Genomic DNA, 24,541 nt, shown 5'->3' on the forward strand with positions numbered 1-24,541 from the left:
CCCTTTCACACAAGGCAGTTGGTATTAGGTGGCCTGGCGGGAGAGGAGTTAACAGTCCAGTTACTGAAAAATTAACTCCCAACATGTCAACTGAGGCTTGTAGGGCTGGATCTAAGGGCTGACCACCTTATTCATGTGCATGCTGATATTCCCCCAGCTCGCATCCCACCTTCACCTAATCATGCAGGACATGGTTTGCCTGCAACAACATGAATCTTCCACATACACATCCAGCATGAATCCCCACCCCACTCCACACAATTATGTAGCTGGATGGTGAATGAAGAGAGATGTGCATGCCCATGCTCTGTTCCAATATGATTAGGATGGGTTGGCAAACGTATCTTCCAAACCAGCTCTAAGTGTTTTCTAGATGATCCACTACTTTAGGAATGTAGCTGTTCACTTCCATGATCTAACTGTAAACAAGATGTATTTCATACCTGTTTTGATACAGAGCACGATCTTGTTTCTTGCACACTTACACAATACGACCTTGAAATCAAAATTTCAAAATAATTAATTGTCTTGTTCTTGGCAGTTATGTCATATCTCCAAGTACTTCTCTTAGATAGACATTTACTTCCATTAGTTTTAGACTTACATGGGCCAGTCCTAAAGCATCTATAGTACTTGAGAGTGTGGGGGAAGAATTGACAGATCAGTACAACATTGCAAGAGGTGACGCTGTGCCAGAATTACAGTGCAGTACAACTGTGTGAAGAGAAATCCACCTTTCCTTTGACAACACTGTGCTATGTGTTTGACAATGTATGTCTGTAATATAACCACTGCTGAGCATTCATCCCATAACAGGAACAGCATTATAGAGTCGTATATGTATGGTTAACAGCTCTTCATCCAGACTTTGATGTTCAAATTGGACCACATGCACAAGCTGGCTTTTTTGTATAATCTCCACTTTTTTAAAAAAAATCCCTTATTTTTCAGCAGCAATAGACTTGTAGGGTAAGTTGCAGCATTAGCAGAGAAGTAAATGTGCAGGTACAGAGAAGCAGAACAAACAGTCTTGTGCAGGTCTGTAAATTGTATCTGGCCACTGGATGTCACTGTGGAATACAGCTTGTATAGGAACAGAATATTGACATTGCCACTTACTGGCTCTAAATTGCATACCAAGCATACCAAACAAGAAAAGTGAAACACAAGAAAAAAGAGACTTCCTAACCCTTTCTCTTTGCACTGTTTTACCACTGAAAAAAGGCCCTTTAAGTAAAAGACTGCTAATTTCATAGCATTGTCCAAACAAGCCATTCTGATTTCAATCATTTCTGCCCCACCATGCAGAGATGCAAGTTCTCTTCACTTGCCATGCATAGTCTTGGGTTCCCTAGCCAGAAACTGAAGCCCAGCCTGAACTTCTTTGAGGAATTTGGGCTACCTGCTTCCTAAGAAACTGAATCTATGTTGGAATATTTCAGAAAAGAAAGCAGTAAAGAGCTGACATGATGTGCAGCACTATGGAGCCATAATGCTGCTCCCCAGAGCTTCTGTGACCTCCCAATGGAGGCTTGCTCCTGTTAAGAACCAGCAGTTGTGCTACCAGTGTTTTCACAGTTTTCCCCATTTGCAGCAGTGGAGAAAACTGTGGAAGTGCTGCTAGCGCATGTAACACCTTTAAGACTTCACAGCATCCCCTGGGCCCAATGTTATGGCTTCCTAATGCTGCATATCATGTCAACCATAGTAACTCCTATGTAGGAATGTCCAGGAAAACAGACTGAATTTAAGAGTGTGTGCACCTTGGTCCTCTTCAAAGAGTGACTGTTTTTGAACCAGCATTTTTATATCCATTATTTATTTATTTATTAACATATGTCTATATCGCCCAAAATGTGCATCTCTGGGTGGTTTACAATTAAAATCATTTAAACATTAAATCAATTAAAACCATTTAAACATTAAAATCATTAACATTAAAATCATTTAAAACCCAACATTAAAAATATTAAAATTATAAATCTAATTAAAAGCATGGGTGAATAAATGTGTCTTCAGTGTCTTTTTAAAAGTTGCCAGAGATGGGGAGGCTCTTATTTCAACAGGGAACACATTCCAAAGTCCAGGGGCTGCAACGGAGAAGGTAGTAGCTGCCAGATGAGTTGATGGCAACCGCAGGCGAATCAATTTTTGAAGCAGTGGAACAAATAATAACCCAGGCTAGAGCAGCCCAGCCTGGGTTAGCTGCTTGTGTGCAACACCAGGATCGGGGCCAATTCCAGTGCTGCCATGCCGCCTAGCCTTACTTTTAACCCCGGCCTTTAGTCAGGCTTGTGTGTATACTTAGGCTGCATGCATCCCAAGCATACACAGTCAGGTGCCTAGAGCACCCAACTCCTGGGGGATTCCCCAACACACCTTGTTCATTGTGCGGTGCATTGTAGGATTTCTTTTGTGCGGTGCATTGTAGGATTCCTGCAGGCCAGGACTCATTTTCCCGGTCTCCAGGCAGCTGCACAGCTTGCGGCAATGCCCATCATGTGGGTGCATGAGCTGCATAGCTTGAAACAATGCTGGATTGTCAGTGGGGAGGCGAGTGCTTCCCTGCCTTCTCCCTGCCCACCCTCCCAGCATCTGTGGAAGGTTGTGTGCACAACTTTAGTATATTTCTAATAGCAGTGGCTCTGGGTATCGTGCTGATGGAGGTCAGCTACAGCAGACTACATTATGTAGGAAGTAAGATTCTCATTGTTTTAGGTGGTTCACCCACCACCTGGAGAAAGAGAAGAGTGGTGGTGGTGGTTGATTACTCCCTACTGAGAAGTATGGAGGTGGCCATGTGTAGACTGACCCTGTAAGCTTGTGAAACATGCTGACTATTCAGTATACAGACTCTGGATACAATGGACAGGTTTCCAAGACTTATCAAGCCCACTGTTTATTACCCCTTCTTGCTCATCCATATGGAGTAAATGCCATTGCCAGGCGCAGCTATGAACATATCACATCCGAGTAAGCTCTGGGAAGGAAAGTGGAAAACCTTGGGGTCCACCTGGTATCCTTATCAATTCTTCCAGGTAGAGGACTACAGCAAGAGAAAAGAAGCATTAAGGTGAATGGTGGTTATGCAGATGGTGTTGATGAGAGTGATTCCATTTCTGGAATCATGTACTAAGATACCTTGCTGAAGGAAGGACCTCTGGCAGGAGATGAGTTGAACGTCACAAGAACTAGGAAAATGTGTTTGGCAGAAGCCTGATGAACCTGATAATAAGGACTTTCAACAATTCTAATGAGAATGAAGATAAAAGTCTGAAGGTAAGTGCTAAAGAGAGAAACTTTGGTGCTGCATAGGAAACTGTGCAGCTGCCTAGCAAACCCCACAATAAAATAGCTGCAGAGACATTGGAGCATGATATCCAGGGCTTGTAATGTCTATACACTAATGTACAGAATATGGGGAAAAAACAACATGAGTTTGAACTCCTAGTGAAGGAAGATAAATACAACTTGATAGGTGTAACTGAGACTTGGTGGGATGATTGCAAGGATTGAAATGTAGAAACAGAGGAATATAACTTGTTCAAAAGTAACAGATGCAATACAAAGGGAAGGGGAATACTATTATATATGCCAAAAAATGTGTACACCTGCACAGACATCTATAATAGAGAACATGGTAGTCCAGTGGAGAGCATCTGGGTAAAATAAGTGGAAAAGGAAATAAACACAACATTGTGGTTGGGGGTATACTACAGACCACCATACCTAGGAAGGATGTGGATTATGCTTCCATAAAACAAATCACAGATGTTTCAGGGAGGAAGTATTAGTAGTGATGGAGGACTTCAACTTGGTGAGCTAGATGTAAGTTCACATTTAACTCATTTCTAGTTCACATATAGATTGCAAAGTTCAACACCTCCTTTCTGGTAGGTAGAATCTCCCCTGAGTCATTGTCAAGGTTCAAATGCTTGCACCATCTGTATGAAACTTAACCCTTTATTGCATGAACATTTTTGGCCATTGATTCAGCTTGGTCTTCCTTGAGCTCTGAATTAAGGATGGCCAATCTATAACTTCTGGGGTCAGGGTCAATTATTTATTTATTTATTACATTTACATTAATTAGAATTAAATAGAACTAACCTAGTGTGCATGTGTGCTAGACAGCCAAATTCTTGTTCCTCCCCTCTTCTACATACATACATACATACAGTACATACATACATACTGTATGTACATACATACATTATTCTCCTATTCGCTACCGAGTTCAATTTAAGGTCCTGGTTTTGACCTTCAAAGCCTTGCGGGGTTTGGCACCTGTCTACCTACAGACCCACCTCTCCCATCCAGTTACATCCCGTCTGGTCAGATCTGCTCAGATGGCCCTTTTGTCAGTCCCCGATTTCTGAGAGGTTCGGGGTGCTAGGACCCGTGAAAGGGCCTTCTCGGTTGCTGGCCCACTTTTCTGGAATTCCCTTCCCCTGCAGATTTGTTTAGCTCCTTCCTTGTTGATTTTTAAATCTTTATTAAAGACTTTTCTTTTTCGCCAGGCTTTTACCCTGTAGTTTACCTATTTGCTTCCCCACCCCCTTTTTTTATTTTTGTTAGTTACTTTAGTTTTATTTAGAATGTAATTTTAATGCTGTCTTGTTTTGCATGTTTTTGTACACCACCCAAAGTCTTCGGAGTGGGCGGTATATAAAATGCTTCTAATAAATAAATAAATAAATTATTCTCAGTTCAGAATAATGGGATTTGCTGATCTTTCAGTCCTTCTAGGCTGTTGAGTACAAAAAAATACAACCATTATTCCAGTAGAGGCTAAAGTTTACCCTGTTCAAAGGGGGGCTCCTAAGAGAACCAGATATTTTGCCAGCCAATTGAACCATAAATATTAAAAACAGGAACCAGCAACATTCAAGCATCATAGTCCATTTCAACGAAGGCTCTCCATTAAAGTTTGGTAAATGGAGTCCATTTTTGATGGAGGCCAGACAAGGTGGTATTCTTTTTTGCCAAAATAATTATCATCTTGACAAATTTTCTGCTGGATTATTTTTTCAATGGGTACATTTAATATAAAACATGTAACTTTGCTCCAATAAGAGCACATTCATATTTTTAACACCCTAGTCTTGTCCAACATTTACTTGGCTTGGCTCCTGGCAAGGAATATTTTAAGGAGGAAATGTTGAGCTGCAATTACACTTGGCTAAAGAATACTGGACAATCTGAACAGCTGTGGATGCCTGCCCTGTTCCTCTGCAACAGGAAAGGTTGTTAAAATTCTGACATTACTTTGATACTTTTAATTTTCTTTCTACAGCAAGCCCAAATATCCTGCTAATGACTTTTCATCCAGTTATTTATTTTAAGAGGAAGAGGCCAGCCAAACACAGCAGGTAGTGAGTACTCTACTGCCTGAAAAGACTGCCTGCCTGCTGTGTTGAAATAAGAAAAGAGTGACTGGCCACACATTTTGGGATTCTGTGATTAGAACACTCATGAATGTTAACTGCTACTTGCAATACCATTAGATTATTAAAAAGAAATCCCAGAGAATTTAGCTCATCTTCTGTAGAAATAGCCTCCTTCTTCATATAATTGAAGCAAGGGTCTTGATAAAATTTTTTGATGTCATTTAGTACAAAGTGTAAGGAGAGATAAAGTAAGAGGCCCTTAATGTTCAGGGATTCTTTTCCTTACCTTAAACCTACTTAAATCTATAATTAGAATAATTATAGGATTAGGTTGAAGTGAAGCAGTTAAAGGTTATTTTTAAAATAAATTGTCGGAAGCTAGAAGGTGTCCTCGAGGAACTAAATAATGTTTTTACTCCATAGTACCCTGTTTCTCAAAATTATAAATTAAATATTGGCTGTAGAAAAGACTGTATAGCAATAGCAGGTAAGGTAATTAAATTTTATGCAGGTTCAGAAAAAGAAATGGTAGGTCTGTAAGGTATACAGTAGGTTGCTCTCCTGTTCAGGGAATGCCTTTCTTTTCCATTGTGGCTGGGTTGGTTTCCATTAAAAATGAGAGATGGTGACCCAAATAGAAAGAAATTTGTCATCTGCAAATATGCAACCAGGTTCATAAACCAAAACTTGTGTTTTCAAAAATGGAATTAAGAATTGATCAGGAAATCATATCTCCTGACCATTTTACAAGAGAGAGAGATAAATAAATAAAATTTAATTTTGTTTAAAATTGCTCAATTTATATATACAATTTTTGCTCTTAATAAATCTGCGCTCTTTTTTCTATCACCAGCATTCATTTCATGGAGGGATTTGTTAAATTTAAGGTTTCAATAGTGCATACGAATCTTTGGGAAACTAAGGACAAATTCTTGTCATCCTCCCTTGTCAATGGACAGAACAGGGTGCAGTCATGTTTGAACTGCTTTATTGCACTGACATTTATAAATTAAACAACTAGCCACAGCATGCAATATTAAATTAAATTTGTTAAAGATTTATGGCTTGATCCTCTGTCCTGAGATGGAGTTTGGGGCAATGCCAGGCCAAACTGATCCTTCATTATTTCCTTCTCTCCTTACCCCTCTTGAACCTTTTGTTCTGCAGAACAAGAAAAAATAAGGGGGGAAAATGGATCACCCTCTTCCCCTCCACCCTGAAGCTGCCTTCAGAACAGTGAAGGGGATTACTGTGTCCCTGTGAGTGGTGACCTGGCCATCTCGTGTTAGGGCCACTTTTGCCCCTACCATGTCCCCTTGCAGTATAGAGCAGGGTTTCTTAACCTTGGGCCTCCAGATGTTGTTGGACTACAACTCCCAGAATCCCCAGACATGACCTTTGTGGCTGGGGATTCTGGGAGTTGTAGTTCAACAACATCTGGGGCCCAAGGTTAAGAAATCCTGGTATAGAGCTTTATTTCCCCGTAAGAATGAAAGGTCACCATTCACTTATACAGGAAAAAGTAAAAGGGTGCACTTGCAGATATCGCTAAATCTGCCCCTTGCTCCCTGTGGCTTACATCCTGACTAAATTTACTGGAGGAAGTCCAGTAAATTTCAATTTCAACTTGTTCTCTTTAATTGCAGGATGTCAGCCAGTGAATTTAGCCATTAAGAATCAAACCTGCCGCTATCTCCATAGCGTGGCTCTGAATTCTGTCTCTTGATCACAGTAGACTTGAGATGGAATGTTGGGAGAGTTTGGCTGGCTTTTATATAGGTCTGTATAAAGGGGCAACTTGCACACTGCTAGACCCAGGCTCATTCTGCTTAACTGGATTTGCATCCTATGCATAATGTACATACCAAAATTTTGCTAGCTAGTTTTACCTGCATGTGCTAACAGTAAAAAACAATAAAATGCAATCATCTTCATCAGGATTACATGAAAAACTAACCAAAAAATATTTTTATTAAAAAAACAAATACCCAGTTTTACTGTATATAGGTTCAATATTGTTCTTAAGAGCATTTGCCAGCCAGAATTTGCTTCTAGAGGATCCTGCAACTTTATGTGACTAGAAGGGACTGAACTGCATTGTTTGGAACCTACATAGGAGAAAACCTCCTTTTCGTCGTGCCACCAAAAAGGCAGCCTCTTGGTAGGGCCTTCGTCATAAGCAAAAGCACTGACAGCACAGAGGGAAACCGAGTCTCCCATCTATAGAACTTCCTGCCCCTGGAAAACAGACAACGTGTTAATCATTTTGTGGAGGAGATGGAAGCTGCTTTTATTTAGGCAAGAATGAGGCTATTTTGGCTGTGAATTATTCTCTCTCTCTCTCTCATCTCAAAAAAGTAGCAGCTGGGAGATGCACAGTCATTTCAAACGGAGTATTGTCTGGTATTTCATAATACTTTTAAATGGAGTTCCTTTCGTATCATGCAATATCAAATGCCATGTGCCTTCAGGCATTGAAATCCCCAAAGTTATAATTGCTTCTAACTTCTGTAGGGACAATTTTCCACATTTGACTCTTTGATATCTGAGTGTCAAGCAAGCACAATAAGAAACAAATACTGCTATAACCCAGAGGCAGTTTTAATATCGGTTCCTTTCATCGTGGTTTATTTTACATCTATTTACTATCAAGTTTTATTAGACATTTACCAGCAGAGCCTGGGAATTGTTTCACCTGATTAAAAAGGCGAAACTAGCAATTCCTGGAGGGATAGAGATCCTTCCTTTTTAATTTTATAGGCTGTCTCCATTTTCTTCCCATAATGTTAAAATGTTAGGTTCCACAGTACATGTTCTGTGTGAGACATAGTTCTTCTGTCTTTTAAAGAAGCATATAGTATCTCAATATTGAGACCTGGCATAACTGGCATTAAATGGTAGCATTCTGTGACTGCTTTAATAGGTGAGATGCCCATGGTCAACTATGGTGGAAAGGACAGCATTTGGCTTCCCAAACAACACCTAGGTTAGAAGAGCATTAGTCTATCCAGATAAGAAGAAACATGTATGACCATAACCATCTGCATTACATACTACTCACTCAATCACTGACAATTACTTTTCTCAGCCATACGATTTCCCAAATGTTGCCATTCTCACACTGAACATTTGTTTTTCCTTTCCCTATATTTTTAGACCTTGGCAAGCTTATACAACAACCACATCATCATGTACAGTTACGCTGCTTTTTAACTTGTTTGGAGAGGCTAACTGCTGTGAGGAAAGACATCCTATAATGCACAGCAGGCATTCTTTACCAATATTGTTGGGGCTTATCAAATATCTTTTCCAGACTTATTGTGTTCATGGATTAGTCACATCTAAGGCTGCAGACCTAAACACAGTGATTTGAAAGTAAGCCCCACTGAATGCAACAGGGCTGCTTCTGAATAATATGTATAGAGTTTGCTGCACATCCATCAAAGGTACTGGGATTCATTCATTTTAAAAGGGGCAGAGTCAAAACCACACCGTTCTGAGCTCCTCAGTAGAAGGGAGGATACAAATGTAATACATAAGATGTTTTGAATATTCCACCTTCTGACTTCTGGCCTACTGCTGATACCAAGGAAAGAAAGCAATAAGACACAAAGCCACTGAATTCCCTAGAACGTTTTTGTGATTTTACCCTATCTTTATTTCTTAGTCCTTTTTTCTTCCGTGAGGGTTTGCCCTTTCCCGTTCCCTTGTGAAAGGGGTTGGCAACTTTTCACAAATAGTGTGTCAAGTCTTCAGGAAAGCGAAACTGGCATCCCTGCCTCACTACCCATCCTGCCCCGTGCATCAGCCAGGCTGTGACACTGCTCTACCCCTCTGCATCACTATGTATGCTTTCAGCCACCAGACTGTCTCTCTGTGCTTCAGCAAACATTTCTGCGTTGTCTCCTTCATTTCAGGAGCAGACAAAGCACAAAAGTTGATTGCTGAAGAGAAGAGAGAGCATGCACACAAGGACAACTTACTGCTACAACGCTACAGCTGGTGTGGCACTCTTGCCTTAGCAGGCAGCAGACACCCAGGATCTGCACGACAGTCTCTCTGGCAGTGCAGGCTGGCTGGCTGTGTCTCACACAAGAAAGAGAGCCAGCCAGCCATGCACAGCCAGAGAGACTGCCTCTGCTGATTCTGGGTGTCCACGGCCTGCTACTGCAAGCAGCAACTGGATTCAGGCAGTGGGCATATAGTGGCCGGTCTCCCTAGCAGTGTGAGTGCTGTACAAAACCATTCCTCATGTAGCTTTTGGCATGCATGCCATAGATTGCTCACCCCTATACTAAACCCCCACATTTGTTGGGAATACTGCTCTCATGCACGCCAAGTGTATACCATGAACAAGATTTCCACAGGAACCATGTTGGTGGTCTGCTAAGTCAGAATGCCTCTCTGCACTGGAGCCTCTTCAACTTTCTACTCAGCACTAGCTGCAGAACTAAACCAAAATTATGAAAGAAAGCCTTCCATGCTTCCAGAAAAAGGAGCTGTGATGTAGCTTGAGCAACCCTACATAGACATTGTGCAAGCAGCACAGATCTTGTTGGCATACCTGGCATTGCCTGGTATTAGAATGTAGCATTCTGTGACTGCTTTAATAGGTGAGATGCCCATGATAAACTATGGTGGAAAGGACAGCCTCTGGCTTCCCAAACAACACCTATTTTAGAAGAGCATTAGTCTACCCAGATAAGCAGAAACCTATATTATCATAACCATCTGCATTATGTACTATCCATTCACTGACAATTACTTTTCTCAGCCATACCATTCCACATATAGCAATAGCACTTACATTTATATACCGCTTTATAGCCAGAGCTCTCTAAGCAGTTTACAATGATTTAGCATATTGCCCCCAACATTCTGGGTACTCATTTTACCGACCTCGGAAGGATGGAAGGCTGAGTCAACCTTGAACCCCTGGTCAGAATTGAACTTGTAACCTTCTGGTTACAGGGCGGCAATTTTACCACTGCGCCACCAGGGGCTCTATGTTGCCATTCTCAAACTAAACATTTGTTTTTCCTCTCCATATACTTTTAGACTTTGGCAAGCTTATACAATTGTTGCCATATGCAATGAAAAGACCAAGGAACCACTATGGCAGGTGTCCACTATGGGAATCAGATGGAGGCATCTTTTTGGCATACTAAGTATGAACCAACCCTGAAGCTTCCCGCATTGGCATGACCAAGTTTTCATTTGCCCTTTCCTGGCATCAATTGTATCATCCTGGCTACACCAAGTTGCAAGCAAGCTTGGTTTTACTTTCTGGGAAGTCGGGTGGCACCTTCCTTTAAGGCTTTGCATATGTGATGAGTCTATGTTGTTATAGAGAAATATGCCTTATTTTTGAACTATGTGAACACAGAGATGCTTCCTTTCTAATCTAAAAACAAACAGGTCCTAGGGTTCAGCTTTGTCCATAGGCCCTTGTCGCTGGTGCATGATGTATCAGGGCTAGTTATTCAACAGAGGCACTCTGTATGTGTTTAGAGGTATACTTCCTATTCATTTTCCCCAGGATTAAATCATGGCATTGAAATGAGATACTGAGTTTGACCCCCTGGCCTCAGTTTACCCTAGTACCTACAACACCTTCTCTGATCCCCATCTATTTTGGTGCATACACTACAGGTAAGATGTGTAATAAATCTGCTTCAATGTCACACTGACCTGCTATAAATTATTAGTGCAAATAAGCCAAAATATGTTCTCTTTGCTTAAAACACATTCTGTGCCAATCTTATTGGGCTTAGTCACATGGGTCCTGTGTTGGCTTAATACACAGAAGTCTCTTCCCCACCTCATTGATCTGGGCTGTCACGCAGTTAATTTTTTGTAAACATTTTTGGGTTCACTTTTAGTGGATTACCTGACACTTTCCCTCACTGCACAATACTGATACTCACTGTGTGAGCAAATGTTTTTACAAGTGGGCCACATTTACCAGAGAATTCCTCCACCCCTAGGATTTCATCAGCTACATCCATGTGTGTATTTATTATGCTAATAACCCGTTACAACTACATTTGAAATATATAGTATTAGCTCTAGCGTTTACAGCATATGGCCCATAGGTACTGGCAATCATGTTTCTTAAATTATGAATTTTCTTTTCGCTTAAAAAAATAGCACAAGAGTGATGCCATATAACTGTTAAAACTGCAGCCTGCCCAAACCAGCTGAAGTTAAAAAAAGAAGTAACAGGCCCTCTATAAGAGTTTAATGTAAGAGGTATGCAGAAGAAGTAGAAACTTCCAATTACACCTTAACTATTTGCTCATGTAAATATTACCAGAATAGGACCATGAAGGTTGTGTCTACCCTAAAGAGAAGAACTACTTTTTGTCTCAAAAGCAGAACTACTTATTTTTCTCTAGGATATCCATTTTACATGATGGGTTTTCTGAAAGCAATCTGTCACGTGGAGAAAATGGAAGCCTCTGTAGTCTATACAGAAAGCACAGGCAAGCTTTTCTCCCTCTGTCACAACACTAGAACCAGGGGTCATTCCACTAAACTGGAGACCCTGAATTTTAGGACCAACAAAAGGAAGTACTTTTTCACACAGCACGTAATTAATCTATGGAATTCTCTGCCATGGGATGTGGTGATGGCCACTAGCTTGGATGGCTTTAAAAGGGGCTTGGACAAATTCATGGAGGATAGGACTATCAATGGCCACTAGTCTGGTGGCTATGGGCCACCTCCAGCCTCAGAGGCAAGATTGATTATTCATTTATCCATTCTTTCGATTTCTATGCCACCCTTCCAAAAATGGCTCAGGGCGGTTTACAGAGAAATAACAAATAAATAAGATGGACCCCTGTCCCCAAATAGCTCACAATCTAAAAAGAAACATAAGATAGACACCAGCAACAGTCACTGGAAGTACTGTGCTGGGGGGAGGAGAGGGCCAGTTACTCTCCCCCTGCTAAATAAAGAGAATCACCACATTAAAAGGTGCCTCTTTGCTAAGTTAGCAGGGGTATGCAACTAAAGATGCCGTTAAATACCAGTTGCAGGGGAGCAACAGCAGGAGAGCAGGCAAGCCACCCCCTTCTTGGAGGCATCTCGTGGACATCTTGGAGGCATCTGGTGGGCCACTGTATGAAACAGGATGCTGGACAGGATGGGCCTTGGGCCTGAGTCTTTATGTTCTTAAGCAGGGGGAAAGGCGCTTCCTCTTGAATAGTAATAGAACATTGTTTCTCTTTGCTCTTATAAATGTAGGCACACATAGATCTTTGACAATAAACTAGGCATACTGATCATCACTTTGCTCTAAATCCACAAACATGCCTTTACTTTTTAAAGAATGCATGATAAAGATTATGAGAAGAAGCATCCAGACTAAGATAGTCATGACTAAGGCCCAGTGGGGCCTTCCATGATGTGCAACATTCCTTGATGCACAACATAATGGCTGCATAACACTGCACCTTGGGGCTGCTGTGGACTTCGGACACAGCTCAACACTGTTAAGAATTGGCAGTGGCAGCACCGGGGGGGGGGGCAAGGAGGCAAGTGGCCCTCCAGACAAGTAGTACCCCCACCTGCTCCCCATTCTGGTTTAGAAATCTAATGTGTGAGACGCAGCTCGCCCACCCATAAACGCACTTTGCCTGTTCTGTCCCCACCCCCACCCACCAAAATTCTGGTACCGCCACTGAGCATTTCTTCTGCAGTTTCGCCCATTGTGGCAAATGGACAAAACTGTGGAAGCGCTGCTAACACAATTGCTCATTTTTAACAGCATCAGCTTATTCATAAGGAGGGCTGTTCCCTTTCCTTTCCCGAGTAACAGGGAAATAGGCAAAACATGGCATTAAAAGGGATTTTAGTGCCCTTTCCATATTGAGGTGGGCGGACAGTTCCGAAAAGGCACAATCACACTCAGCACGCCCCTTTTGACAATGGTGGCATGCTGATGTGCTGACTCCTTGGCCTACAGTCTGGCAATGCCTGTGTCTCTTTGATGTCAGTGGTGCCTAGTCATGACTAACTAGTCTGAATGCTGCCTGATTCATGCAAGCTATTTCCCAGTTGAGTAGAGCTCTACTTTTTATGGTTTAATAGATCACTTTGTTTGTTGACTAGCTCTGTTATTCACAAAATGAAGTTATCCAGTGTAAAAATTGAGCTGGTAGGTGGAAATGAGCAACTCTTGTAATGTGTAAGTAAAATGCAAAATTATTCCATCCACCTTTCTAACATCTTGCCCTTTTTAACATTAAATAAACACTTGGGAGAGAACAAATAAAGCTGACAGGAACTGGCACGTCAGTTTAATTGAGCACAATATGCTGGCAAGTAATAGCTGTGTCCAGGACAGTTATGGATTCCAAAGTGCAGCTATTAAGGACAGTTGATCAATAACTACTACAGCATTTAAATATATACATATATCCTTGAAGAAAGAAGAAGGGAGGCATCAACTGTTTTCACCCAAAATAATAATTAGCTGGATCTAAAGAGTAAAGATATAGGCAGGAACTTAGTCAAATTAAATATTTGCATCTGGATGAATCTCTACAGAACATCATAAGAGTTTCCCCCCCTAATGATGCACAAAGATAACTTCTTCAAAGATATTGCCTGTGAAAAGTGGACACATGAGCACATTTAAATATTCACTTTAAATTTGACAGGAGATATTCTGATTCTTCATCAGCTGAGGACTAAAACTAATCTCGCCACAAGTTCTTGTATCTTTGGGAAGATGAGAAAAGAAAGGTTAAAAAAGAACCCTGATATCTAATGGAAGGAGGTGTTTCAAATTACTTAAAGAAAAGTAACTCTTGAAACTCTCAGTTTTCTTGAAAGATGAACAGCTCCATTGTCTCTATGATAACCTATGTTACATTTTCACCATAATTTGTGTCTCATTCTATATTTATTATACCTGATGGCTTCTTGGTCAACTCATCACCCTCACCTGAAGGTTATATTACATGCGTGTGGACATCTGAGCTAAAGTTAAACAAATATAATTTATTCCCTTCCATATAGGTTAGCCAAAAAATGCTTGCAATCCTGTGGGGGCTCAAATGCATTTTCTCCCCCCACCCCACCAAAAAAAAAAATCAGATATAAATGTATAATTATCATTTATTTTAATATATGTGCAGAATAGTGGGTAATATTCTTATGATCAAGGTCAGTAGGCTTATGCCACAATGTGAAATAAGCTGACCTGATTTATGGGAGTCACACCACTTTCAGATGTCTTGCCAGGTATTGTTTTGATGTATCTTACAGCTGACTGGAAATTTAAGCACAAACAATTGTGCTACACAATTCTGTTCTTGCTGCCTTGGAGGCAGAAGCATGTATCGAAAAATTCTATAATCTGTACAATGTACCACAAGTGCAGCATTTACAGGGCAGTTTCACCATTAAAAAACAGTTTTAACAACACCTTGCAAGCCTAATAAAACAAAGAGATAAAAATGAGAGAAGGTAATGGCTGCTGCTATATTAGGACCATGTCTAAGTGGATGTATCTTTGCTGTGCTTCACACTAGCCCTTCTGCTCAATAGTGTGCACTCTGGGTGCCTATGTTTGTGGGATGAAGTCACAGAAAAGCATTGTAGTAAATAATGTGGATGCTGATTTTTGCATTTGCTTCGGGGGGGGCCTAGCAATGTAAACAAAATTGCTAAAAGTGGAACAGTAATTTAGGCACCTACAGTACTTACAGAAATATTTTCTTAATCTTTTGGAACAGAAGATTTCAGCTCAATGCTTCAGCTTTTATGCTTCTGATCCTTGTCATGGGATATACGTCATTAAGACTGTGTATTCTTTCTTCTTTTAATTTTTACATAGGAATGGAAAATGTTTAAATAAATTTTTGGAAGAAGAATAGTTACCAGAGCTATATACAACAGAAGTTGTTTATACACTGACAGGTCTTTATTCTACATATGTAGAGTGCGCTCTGTGGAATACTACATGTTCAAGTTCCAAAGCAGCCTTTTCAAAATTCTATGCATTATTTACATAAAATTAGAACAATGGTAAACATTTGTTAAAATTACTGTGCGTTAATAAAGCTTTTCTTAATTGCCTTTGTTCTGTTATACAATGGTTTTTACAAATAACATTATATTTTAAAAAACAGCAGCAACATACAAGTGAATCCTAGAGAACTCACACATAGTCATTTAACCTGTAACCACTGTGTGAAGCAGACGTTAATGATGAAGTATGGTTTGCTTTGTAGGCCGTTGGTGGTCTGCAGGATGGAGCTGCCCTCGTACTCCTTGGCTGTGGGTGGTAGGTTATGTTGTTCCCAGTACGCTGGCATGAAGCACACAGGAGAGCTCCACCAATTATACTTAGGGAAGCAGATACAAAGCCAAGGTAAAGGGCTTGCCCAATCTCATACTTCATCCCGTTGGGCAGCATTGGGTTGTAGAAATCTGTAACCACATCATTGGTTGACCAAGAAACAGGGATTAGGCATATGAGCCCAGCCAGTATGAAAAGGATTCCACCTAAGACGGCAATTACAGTTTTGGCAGAGGACCCTTTGGCACATCGGGTGCATTTCATGCCAATAACAGCAGCCACACATGCCAGGGCTGAAAGAACACAGGAAATCACCATCATGGCACGGGCTGCTTGAAGATCACGAGGCAAAGCAAGTGGAGAGCGGTGGAGCTGACACTGGTAAATCCCAGTGCTGTGCCAAACACATTCCATCCAGAGACCCTTCATGTACGCTACAGCGGTGATGATGTTGGTTCCCACATGTGCGGTTTTCCACCAGTGAGGCAGGACAGTAGCGGTTATTGTTCCAGCTAAACCAAGAAGACTCAGAAGGAAGCCCAGTAACTGAACAGCCATGCTAGCCATGTTAATGTTTGTCCTGGTTATTCTGTTTAATACAGTATTTTCGCTGGGGCTGGTTCTGAAAACACAGCCTCTCCTGGGAGATATATGGCAGGTTTACTTTGACACCTTCTGGATGCCTAATAAAGAAGTAATTGCGGAACAAGAAGTTAAACATTATCTAAGTGCATTACTCCAGTGACCAGTAAGTAAGGTACATTCCAGCAGTAGTTAGGGTGATTATTAGCATATTTAACCCACTTTAATGCACTCTGTGAAAGTGGTGGGAAAGTAATTGCTTATTGTTATTTATACCAGCCTTCTCTACTTCATAAGGAGGAACAATGTAAACACATCATGACACTGAAAACAATATTTTAATCTCATTTTTGTATTCTCAGCAAGCTTTGAAAAATACTTATTTCCTTAAACAACAAGAGATTAGAACATTCACAAGTGTTCCCTCATGAAATAGGAAAGATTTATGAAGTAAGTGCCTGAAAGCTACTTTGCATGATGAAAACATTTCCAGAAGGTCAGAGTGGGATTACAAGAACAATGATGCTGTGTTTGCTCAAACTGAAAAGCAACTAGAGTGATTTTTTTAAAATGAAAGAATGAAAGGAAACTCCAGAAGAGGGTAACAAGTAGTGGATTAAAGTTGCCTTTCCCAATTGCCAATATTTCTTGAGGTGTTGTTGTTTTAATAAAGGAACTTGAAGGGGAATAATTTTCATTAGGCCCTGTGGAGACTCAGGTTATGGCTTTAATCTAAATGACAGCATGTGAAACCAGATGTGTACCTTGCAGCTTCTGAGAAGTGGTACCTTCACAGTTATAGAAAACATCCTATAATAAATTCAAGCTGAAACACCATGAAAGAAATAAAAGCCCTCCCACCTGTGTAAATCTTAGTTTCAGTGATCTCTGCTAATGGCTGCTTTCCAAAGTGTTTGCAATAGCTCATTTTGTGAATGGTGTGTGTGTGTGTGTGTATATACACATGCACACACTCACGCACATGCACGTGTGTGTGGTCAAAATCTTCAAAGTTAAATCATGAGGTAAGTAGCTGATGAATCCAAGTAAGATTCAAGAGGGGATGGGGGGGAAAGAGACTCTGTGATGCAAATGTAGAGCAAGGATGCAGACTGAAGGGGAAATATGTTTTGCGGGGACTTCAGTAAAATGAGGGGGAATTCCTCAAAATACTTAAGGTGGGGATGGGTGGGAATCTGCATCCCTGATGTAGAGAGCTCAAGTATTTGCATGAGACAAAATTATATGAAAAAGAGGGAAAGCAAGATGTCGTATTTCAAGGCCTTGTTTACACAGTGAGAAGCAACCCCTTAAGGCTTAAACTGCCTCAGAGCTATTTAAAAATCAAGAAGTAAATCCAAAGCTGAAGAAAAGTATCCAGGGATAATCAGGTCTCTTTACCTTACCCCTGTTGATCATTATCTCAAGATAAACAGTACTATATGGCAAGTAGGTTGCAGGTGGAACCTTCACTTTAAGATGTCTGGAATCCAAAAGCATAATGCTTCTCCATTATGGGAACAAGTAGTTTATTGGGGATAACATATTTAGGAAGTGGTGCAATTCTGTATAAAGGACATGGTCTGTTCCAAGAGTGAGACAGGAGGTTTTAACTCTGGAATCTCAGGAAAAAACTTGCCCCAAGGCTGCTTCATGAGTCTTGCTCTTTCAAGAATGAGAAATTTTTGTCCTGGTTTACTGTAAATGGAGTTGCATGTCACATTAGCTATTGATAATGATGTTTGATGTTAGAATGTTTGCAAATAGAAGTTCACCTGGGGTAATTCTAGACTCCAGTTTAAGAGTATTTATTATTGTGATAGATAGATAGATAGATAGATAGATAGATAGATAGATAGATAGATAGATAGATAGATAGATAGATAGATAATTGTGATACAATAATTTGTGGGGGGGGGGAACCTTAAAAGTTTAGTCTGTGCTCTCATATTGGAAGAGGAGGCTTTACCTCCGGAGCCTACACATATACTTATGTATGTGTTTCTTCTTACAATACATTTTATATTCAGGTGTGCACATCTGAATACAAGTTTCACATCTGATGTGTACACATCTGAATACAAGGTATAAACCTTGCATGAAAATGGCACATAAATATTTAAAGCTGCCACTTTTCTTGCTGAAATACACAAAATTACATACATAATTAATTGCTGCTTGTATGTATTTTTGTTGAGAAAGCAATAATGTAAATGAGTGTGTGCAGCATTCTCAGCTGACAAAAGGTATGTACAGCCGTACTTAGGTATCTGCCCTCCCAGTACAAAATGTAAAGTGAGAAACAGCCCTGAGGCCTGCTTCACAAGCTTCTACTTGCCGGTTGCAAATTTTTGAATGGGAAATGTTTCTTACCAAGACAGCTGCAGTAAAAGTATCTGTGGACAATTTTTTACCATCGTGCACTGGGATCAAATTAAAAAAAAACTGGAAAGTATATTGTGAACAGGATTAATCCAATGAGGTGTTTCTGTTAAGAAAATCCAACATCTCTTGGTTGCAGCTGTGTAGACATCTTTGAATAACTGACCCCTTACATTCTACTGTGCTTTGGTATTTCACCTAAGGAAGATGAGAACCAACCTAAATGTTATATATCTGCCTTTTACTTTCTGTGATTAATTGTATAATGATGTGTCTCCATTAGTATCAATTTCAAATGTGGACTAAGAACATAAGAATAGCCCTGTTAGATCAGGCCCAAACAGTGGCAGCACCAGGAAAAAATTGGGGGAGGGGGCACAGAAGGGGCAAAGTGCATTTATGGATGGATGAGCAATGTCCCACTTATTATATATCTGAAATAGAAATGGAGGGAAGTGGGGGGCAAGCCACGTCGGGGGGGGCATTTGCCCACCCATACCCCACTTTGGAGCCACCCTTGGCCTATCTTACAGCATCCTGTTTCACACAGAGACCTGCTACATGCCCCTGGGAAACCCGCAGGCAAAAGATGGAGGTATGCCCTTTCTCCTGCTGTTGCTCCCTTGCAACCAGTATTTAGAGTTATCCTGCCTCTGAGTCTGGGGGCAGCCTATAGCGATCAAGACTAGCGGCAATTGATCTTGATGGCTATAGGCTGCCTCCAGCTTAGAGGCAGGCTGCCTCTAAATATCAGTTGCAGGGCAGCAACAGCAGGAGAGAGGGCATGCCTTCATCTCTTGCCTGTGGGCCTCTCAGAGTCATGTGGCGAGTCATGGTAAGCAACAGGATGCTGGACTAAATGGGCTTTGGGCCTGATCCAGCAAGGCTGTTCTTATTCCACATTTGAAATTGATACCAAGGGAGACACATCATTATACAATTAATCACAGAAAGTAAAAGGCAGATATATAACATTTAGGTTGGTTCTCATCTTTCTTAAGTGAAATACCAAAACAAGTAGCATGTTATTCAAATATGTCGACACAGCTGCAGCCAAGAGATGTGAATGATATGAGATGAAAACTGAACCACTTACCTTAATTCCAGTGGTGTAAGTTCTTATGTGACCACCATGCCAGCTGGGAGTTACAAGAGTTAAGGGCAGGAGACACAAAGAAGATTCTTTGGACTCCCTATGCACACTTATCTATTTAGTTATGCACATACACATATGTGCCACTTCACATAAAAAGCTAACCATGCAGAACAGTGACCATGCACATTACATTCTTGGTGGCAATAATCACACTCCCAAAAGTACTACAGAGCAAGATTATTCCATGTGATTATGACATGAAAATATAGTGACAGGAAATATATCACTTTATGAAGAAAATGGCAAGATTTTATTTCAGAAATTCATAACACTCTTGCTTCTGTTGCAAATTTGGGTTAGCTATACAGCCTTTTCCTAAGATTTAGTAAGGACACTCCTGAGATAGAAGAGTGGATTTATGATTTATTGCTTTGGGGTGATTGTGGGGAAAATGGCTTATTTTAAAAGAGAAGCTCATGACAAATTCCAGTTAATCTGGAAACCATTCTCGGAACTGTATGCATTGTAAAAGGTATTTTTGTAAAAAAAAAAAAATCAGAATAATTCTGTTATTAGAATCTTTTTGTTTTCTTGTTTTTGTTTTGTTTGTTTAAAGGAGGGTTGTTGTTTTTGAGAAATGGGATAAGTGTGTGTGTGTGTGTGTGTGTGTGTGTGTGTGTGTGTGTGTGTGTGTTGCTTGGCCTCACTCACTCACTGACTGAGGCCTCACTCACTGACTGACATTAAACTCTCAGACCAAACCACAAATGACAGAAACATGCCATTTTACAGGTAGGTTCCAGACCTCACCCAGACTACCAGAAAAATGGAAATCCCAGAAAAATTGATTAATTTGCCCAAAAAAATGCAGAAAAACTCTCCCGTTGGAAAAGCATGGGGACTGATACCTTCTGACAAACTTTGGCAGTTTTCGTGAATACTTTTCAAGACAGAAAGTCTGGACTTCCACTGAATTATGAAGCAGCAAACAATCTATATTTTTTCAATTCACTGCATTTCAATCCATGTTGGATTTGCACAAAAATAATCAAATAAATTTTAAAAGTGAGAACGCTTAAGTGCTGGAGATAAACACATATTTTTGTCAACACAAACTGCTGCCCATCAACTAGCAACCAGGGAAGGCAGAGTTGGTGGTAAATTCTTGGTGCAAGAGGAATACTTGCAAATTGCAAGCCTATTTTACTAATACTATATAACAATAAGAGGGAGAGAAATATTGTATTATACTGAAAGTTGAAATTTTAAAATCAGTTTTGTTTCTTTGTGTCTTAATGTACATCTGTTAAAATTGTTCAACCTGTTTCAAAAAATTATTAATAAAAAATTAAAACATTTCTTCACTTGTAATATACATACATCCTCATAACAACCCTCTTTTTACAGATGATGATCTGAGGTTCTACAACAATATAGTGCCTCCAACCTTCCAATGAATTAATGCCTCAAGTGGGATTTGAATCTAGATCTCCCTTGGCCAAATCCAATATTCTTTTGGACTGGATAATTGAATATTGCTACAAAAGTAAACCCCTCCTATATTCTACCAAAGACAACCACAGTTGACACTGACTCAACAGCACACTTTGCCTTTACCTTTACAATGTGTTAGGCTGAATCATGTCTCATGATACATTTTGCTTTTTGTATCACAGCAGGCATGAAGTAACATTTTAAAAGTCAATCCAACCCAGAGTATGTTATAGAAATTAACAAAATGTATAAATAAAATATTGAAAAGGTACACAAAATATTCAACACTGGACATTACATTTGAACTGAAATTCCCTAGCTGATCATTTTGCTTTCTGTCCAGAACACTTTATGTAATTACAGTATAATAATATATCTGCATATATACATTTTTAGAACTGTAGGTCAACATTTTAGTTCTGGCTCCACTGCCTTTGGCCTTTCAGGAGCTCCCCTCCCATATAACCAAAGAAAGTGCTCACATCTGCATGTGCACTGTCTCGTGCACAGTTAGACACACATGAGTCCCATTGCAATCAATGGTGTCAAGTGCCTAATGTTTCTGGATTGTGGCCTTTATATTCACTACTGTTTTATTTTTGAATGCCATGTTTACCATTGGTTTCCATTGGTTATATCACCTCTAGTTATGCCCCTGTTGTCTGACCTAGAATATAAGCCGATGAGTAAGTTATCCAGGATTTTAAACATCATTACTGGACTATCATAATAATATAGTATGGATTGAAATAAAAATGAATAAAAACAGACGAATAAATGTAAATACTTAAAATCACTCATCACTTAAAAATTAATTTCCAAGATAGATATTAGTTCCCAAAAGTGACCCTTGAGAAATTAGATGACTTACCCAAATTTACATAGGAAGCTTAAGGAAGACCAAGAGTTATCTCTTTGTGTTCTAGTCCGGGGTCTTAACTGCCAAATCATCCTTCTAGCCTTTTGCTCCCCGTTCCTTGATACTCCAGTTTCTTTCCTTGACCTTTATTCATGGACCCTGGTGCTGCACTCCCAGTCATATTCTCTCTTAACTAATCTAATGTGATATCATACCTCTGTGCACCATGTGGGATACACAGTTTGAGAGCTCATCTCTCGGGTCTCATGAGAAGGCCTCTCAAGGTCAGGCATTAAGCTTTTTTGCTAATCCTAAAGAGAATAGAATATAAATGCTAAATGCAATTTGTGCCATTAGTCACAGGAAACAGGCTCCCAAGTTTAATGGAGGTCATGATACTCAACGGCTTGGCAGCATCTATTTTTAGAAATCATTAAGGTGTTATTTTTAAATTCTAGCTATTGAGGTCTTTCTAATTTGGGAAACGGGTGTTAATTAGCCTCACTTGTTTGACGTCATGTTTTCCACATTCCTTTCCTTATAGACCCTGCCAAATGCTACTGGTGTTAGAACTGCTTTAGCTACTGAGGGACAGCTTTTCGCCATATAAATAGTGTCAAAATAACTATATATTAACACATGCATCTAAAAAAGTGCAGTGCCTTGTAAACGTCATCCATGCCAGAGCTGTCTCTAGATTATTTGGGGCTCAGGGCAAAACCATTTTGCAGGGGAGAGGGGATGATGAGTCAATATTGTTCTGGCCCTGCCCAAACTAGGAGAGTCTCTGTTTTTGTTCTGCGGTGTGCCCCCTCCCCGCCACAGTAAGCATCGGGCCATGGGCCCAATCATTACAATAATCATATTTTGATGTGTTAAGTTCTGTGCAGTTATTTATTATTAAGCCATATACATAGGCTTATAAACATATCTCACTTGGAGATCCCTTCTGGATAAGCAAGAATTCAGCTGATTTGATCCAAAAGCAGCACCAGTTCTGCCAAGGAGATGTAAGTCATATCTCCTTATAGATAAGACAATTCAAGAGATAGTGGGCAAATCTTCCACTACATCCTCTCCACAAATTCAGAACCTTAAACTAAATACGTCCAAATACAATATAAAACTGCAAGGAGCATCTGTTAGAACCATAAAAATGTCAGATCCTTTTTTAGGAAGATTCATAAAATCTATTAAATAATTATGATTTAATGTGATAATGCACTATAGGGATGTGCTCAAACTGCAGTTTGAGCAGCGGTTCAAGCCCTGGTTGGGATCGGGGAGTGGGAGTTTAAGAAAGAAGAGAGCAGGTCCTAACCTGCTCTCCGCCATCCCATGCAGCTTCCTGCTGCAGCAGCACTAGGCCCAAGTACCCCCATGCGGTGCAAGTACACACATGGTGTCCGCGCATGCATGGCTGCTATGTGCATGCTGGCACTGCACAGGGCTACTTGAGCCAAATGTTGCTCCAACAGGAAGTTGCATGGGTGATGGAGAGCAGGTTAGGTTCTTCTCTCCTCTTTCTTAAAGCTCCCAATCCCCAATCACAACCCGGGCTCGAACTGCTGCTCAAACCACAGTTTGAGCACATCCCTATCAAGAGGTTGATTTGACTTTTGAGAGCATAGATATGCTTGTAAACATCTACCATATTACATACACACACACACCCATTGCAAGTGAAATTTAATGTTCTAAATAGCCATATGAAAAGCTTTTACATAGGAAAATAGGAAGATGCCATATACTGAGTCAGACCATTGGTCCATCTAGCTCAGTATTGTCTACACAGACTGGCAGTGGCTTCTCCAAAGTTACAGGCAGGAGTCTCTCTGAGCCCAGTCTTGGAAATGCCAGAGAGGGAACAGTGTCCACATGTAGTCCCCCATTCAAATGTAAACCATGGCAATCCCTGCTTAGCAAAGTGGACAATTCATGCATGCTACTACAAAACCAGCTCTCCTTTTCATATGGCTTTTCATATGGTTATTTTTAAAAATTATAGTCCACTAGCAACTGCACAACCATCTTATATGGGCTAGAGGCTCCCTCCACAGTGATTACCAAATATATTGCATGACAAGATCAGAAGCTACACTCCTGATGGTGAAACATGACTAACAAGACTACGTGCCCTAATTATTAATGGGGGGAAATGCTACACAGAGGAAGATAAAATGACAACATAGCGCCATTGCTGTCATGTTCTGTTCATAATGTCTGATTAGTGCATTTTTTAAAAAATCACTGACATTCAGTGCAAGTTAACATGGGTGGTTCAGAACTTCCCACAATGCTGTGGGCATCTAAAGCAACACTCATGGCGTTGTGGAACAGTGCTGTTCTATTACTTCTTAAAATGGCACAACCTCCATTGTTGAGTCTATTGGAAATAATGGACGTAGCATCACACAACTACA

The 24,541-nt window shown here is 40.3% G+C and overlaps 1 protein-coding gene across 1 annotated transcript; it reads right to left on the reverse strand.

The window, feature by feature from the left end:
* Positions 1-15,459: 15,459 nt before the first annotated feature.
* Positions 15,460-22,239, reverse strand: CLDN14 (claudin 14). Its single transcript, XM_053311255.1, has 2 exons — positions 22,131-22,239; positions 15,460-16,388 (listed from the first exon to the last, which is right to left on the reverse strand). The coding sequence occupies exon 2, from the start codon at positions 16,270-16,272 to the stop codon at positions 15,565-15,567; it is 708 nt and encodes a 235-aa protein (XP_053167230.1). The 5' UTR covers positions 16,273-16,388; positions 22,131-22,239; the 3' UTR covers positions 15,460-15,564.
* Positions 22,240-24,541: the final 2,302 nt, after the last annotated feature.

This window comes from Hemicordylus capensis, chromosome 3 (genome assembly GCF_027244095.1).
Source record: "Hemicordylus capensis ecotype Gifberg chromosome 3, rHemCap1.1.pri, whole genome shotgun sequence".
NCBI lineage: Eukaryota > Metazoa > Chordata > Lepidosauria > Squamata > Cordylidae > Hemicordylus > Hemicordylus capensis.

Excerpts from the sequence above, each read along its gene's own strand:
- CLDN14 (XM_053311255.1), bottom strand. The coding sequence starts at position 16,272 with ATGGCTAGCATGGCTGTTCAGTTACTGGGCTTCCTTCTGAGTCTTCTT.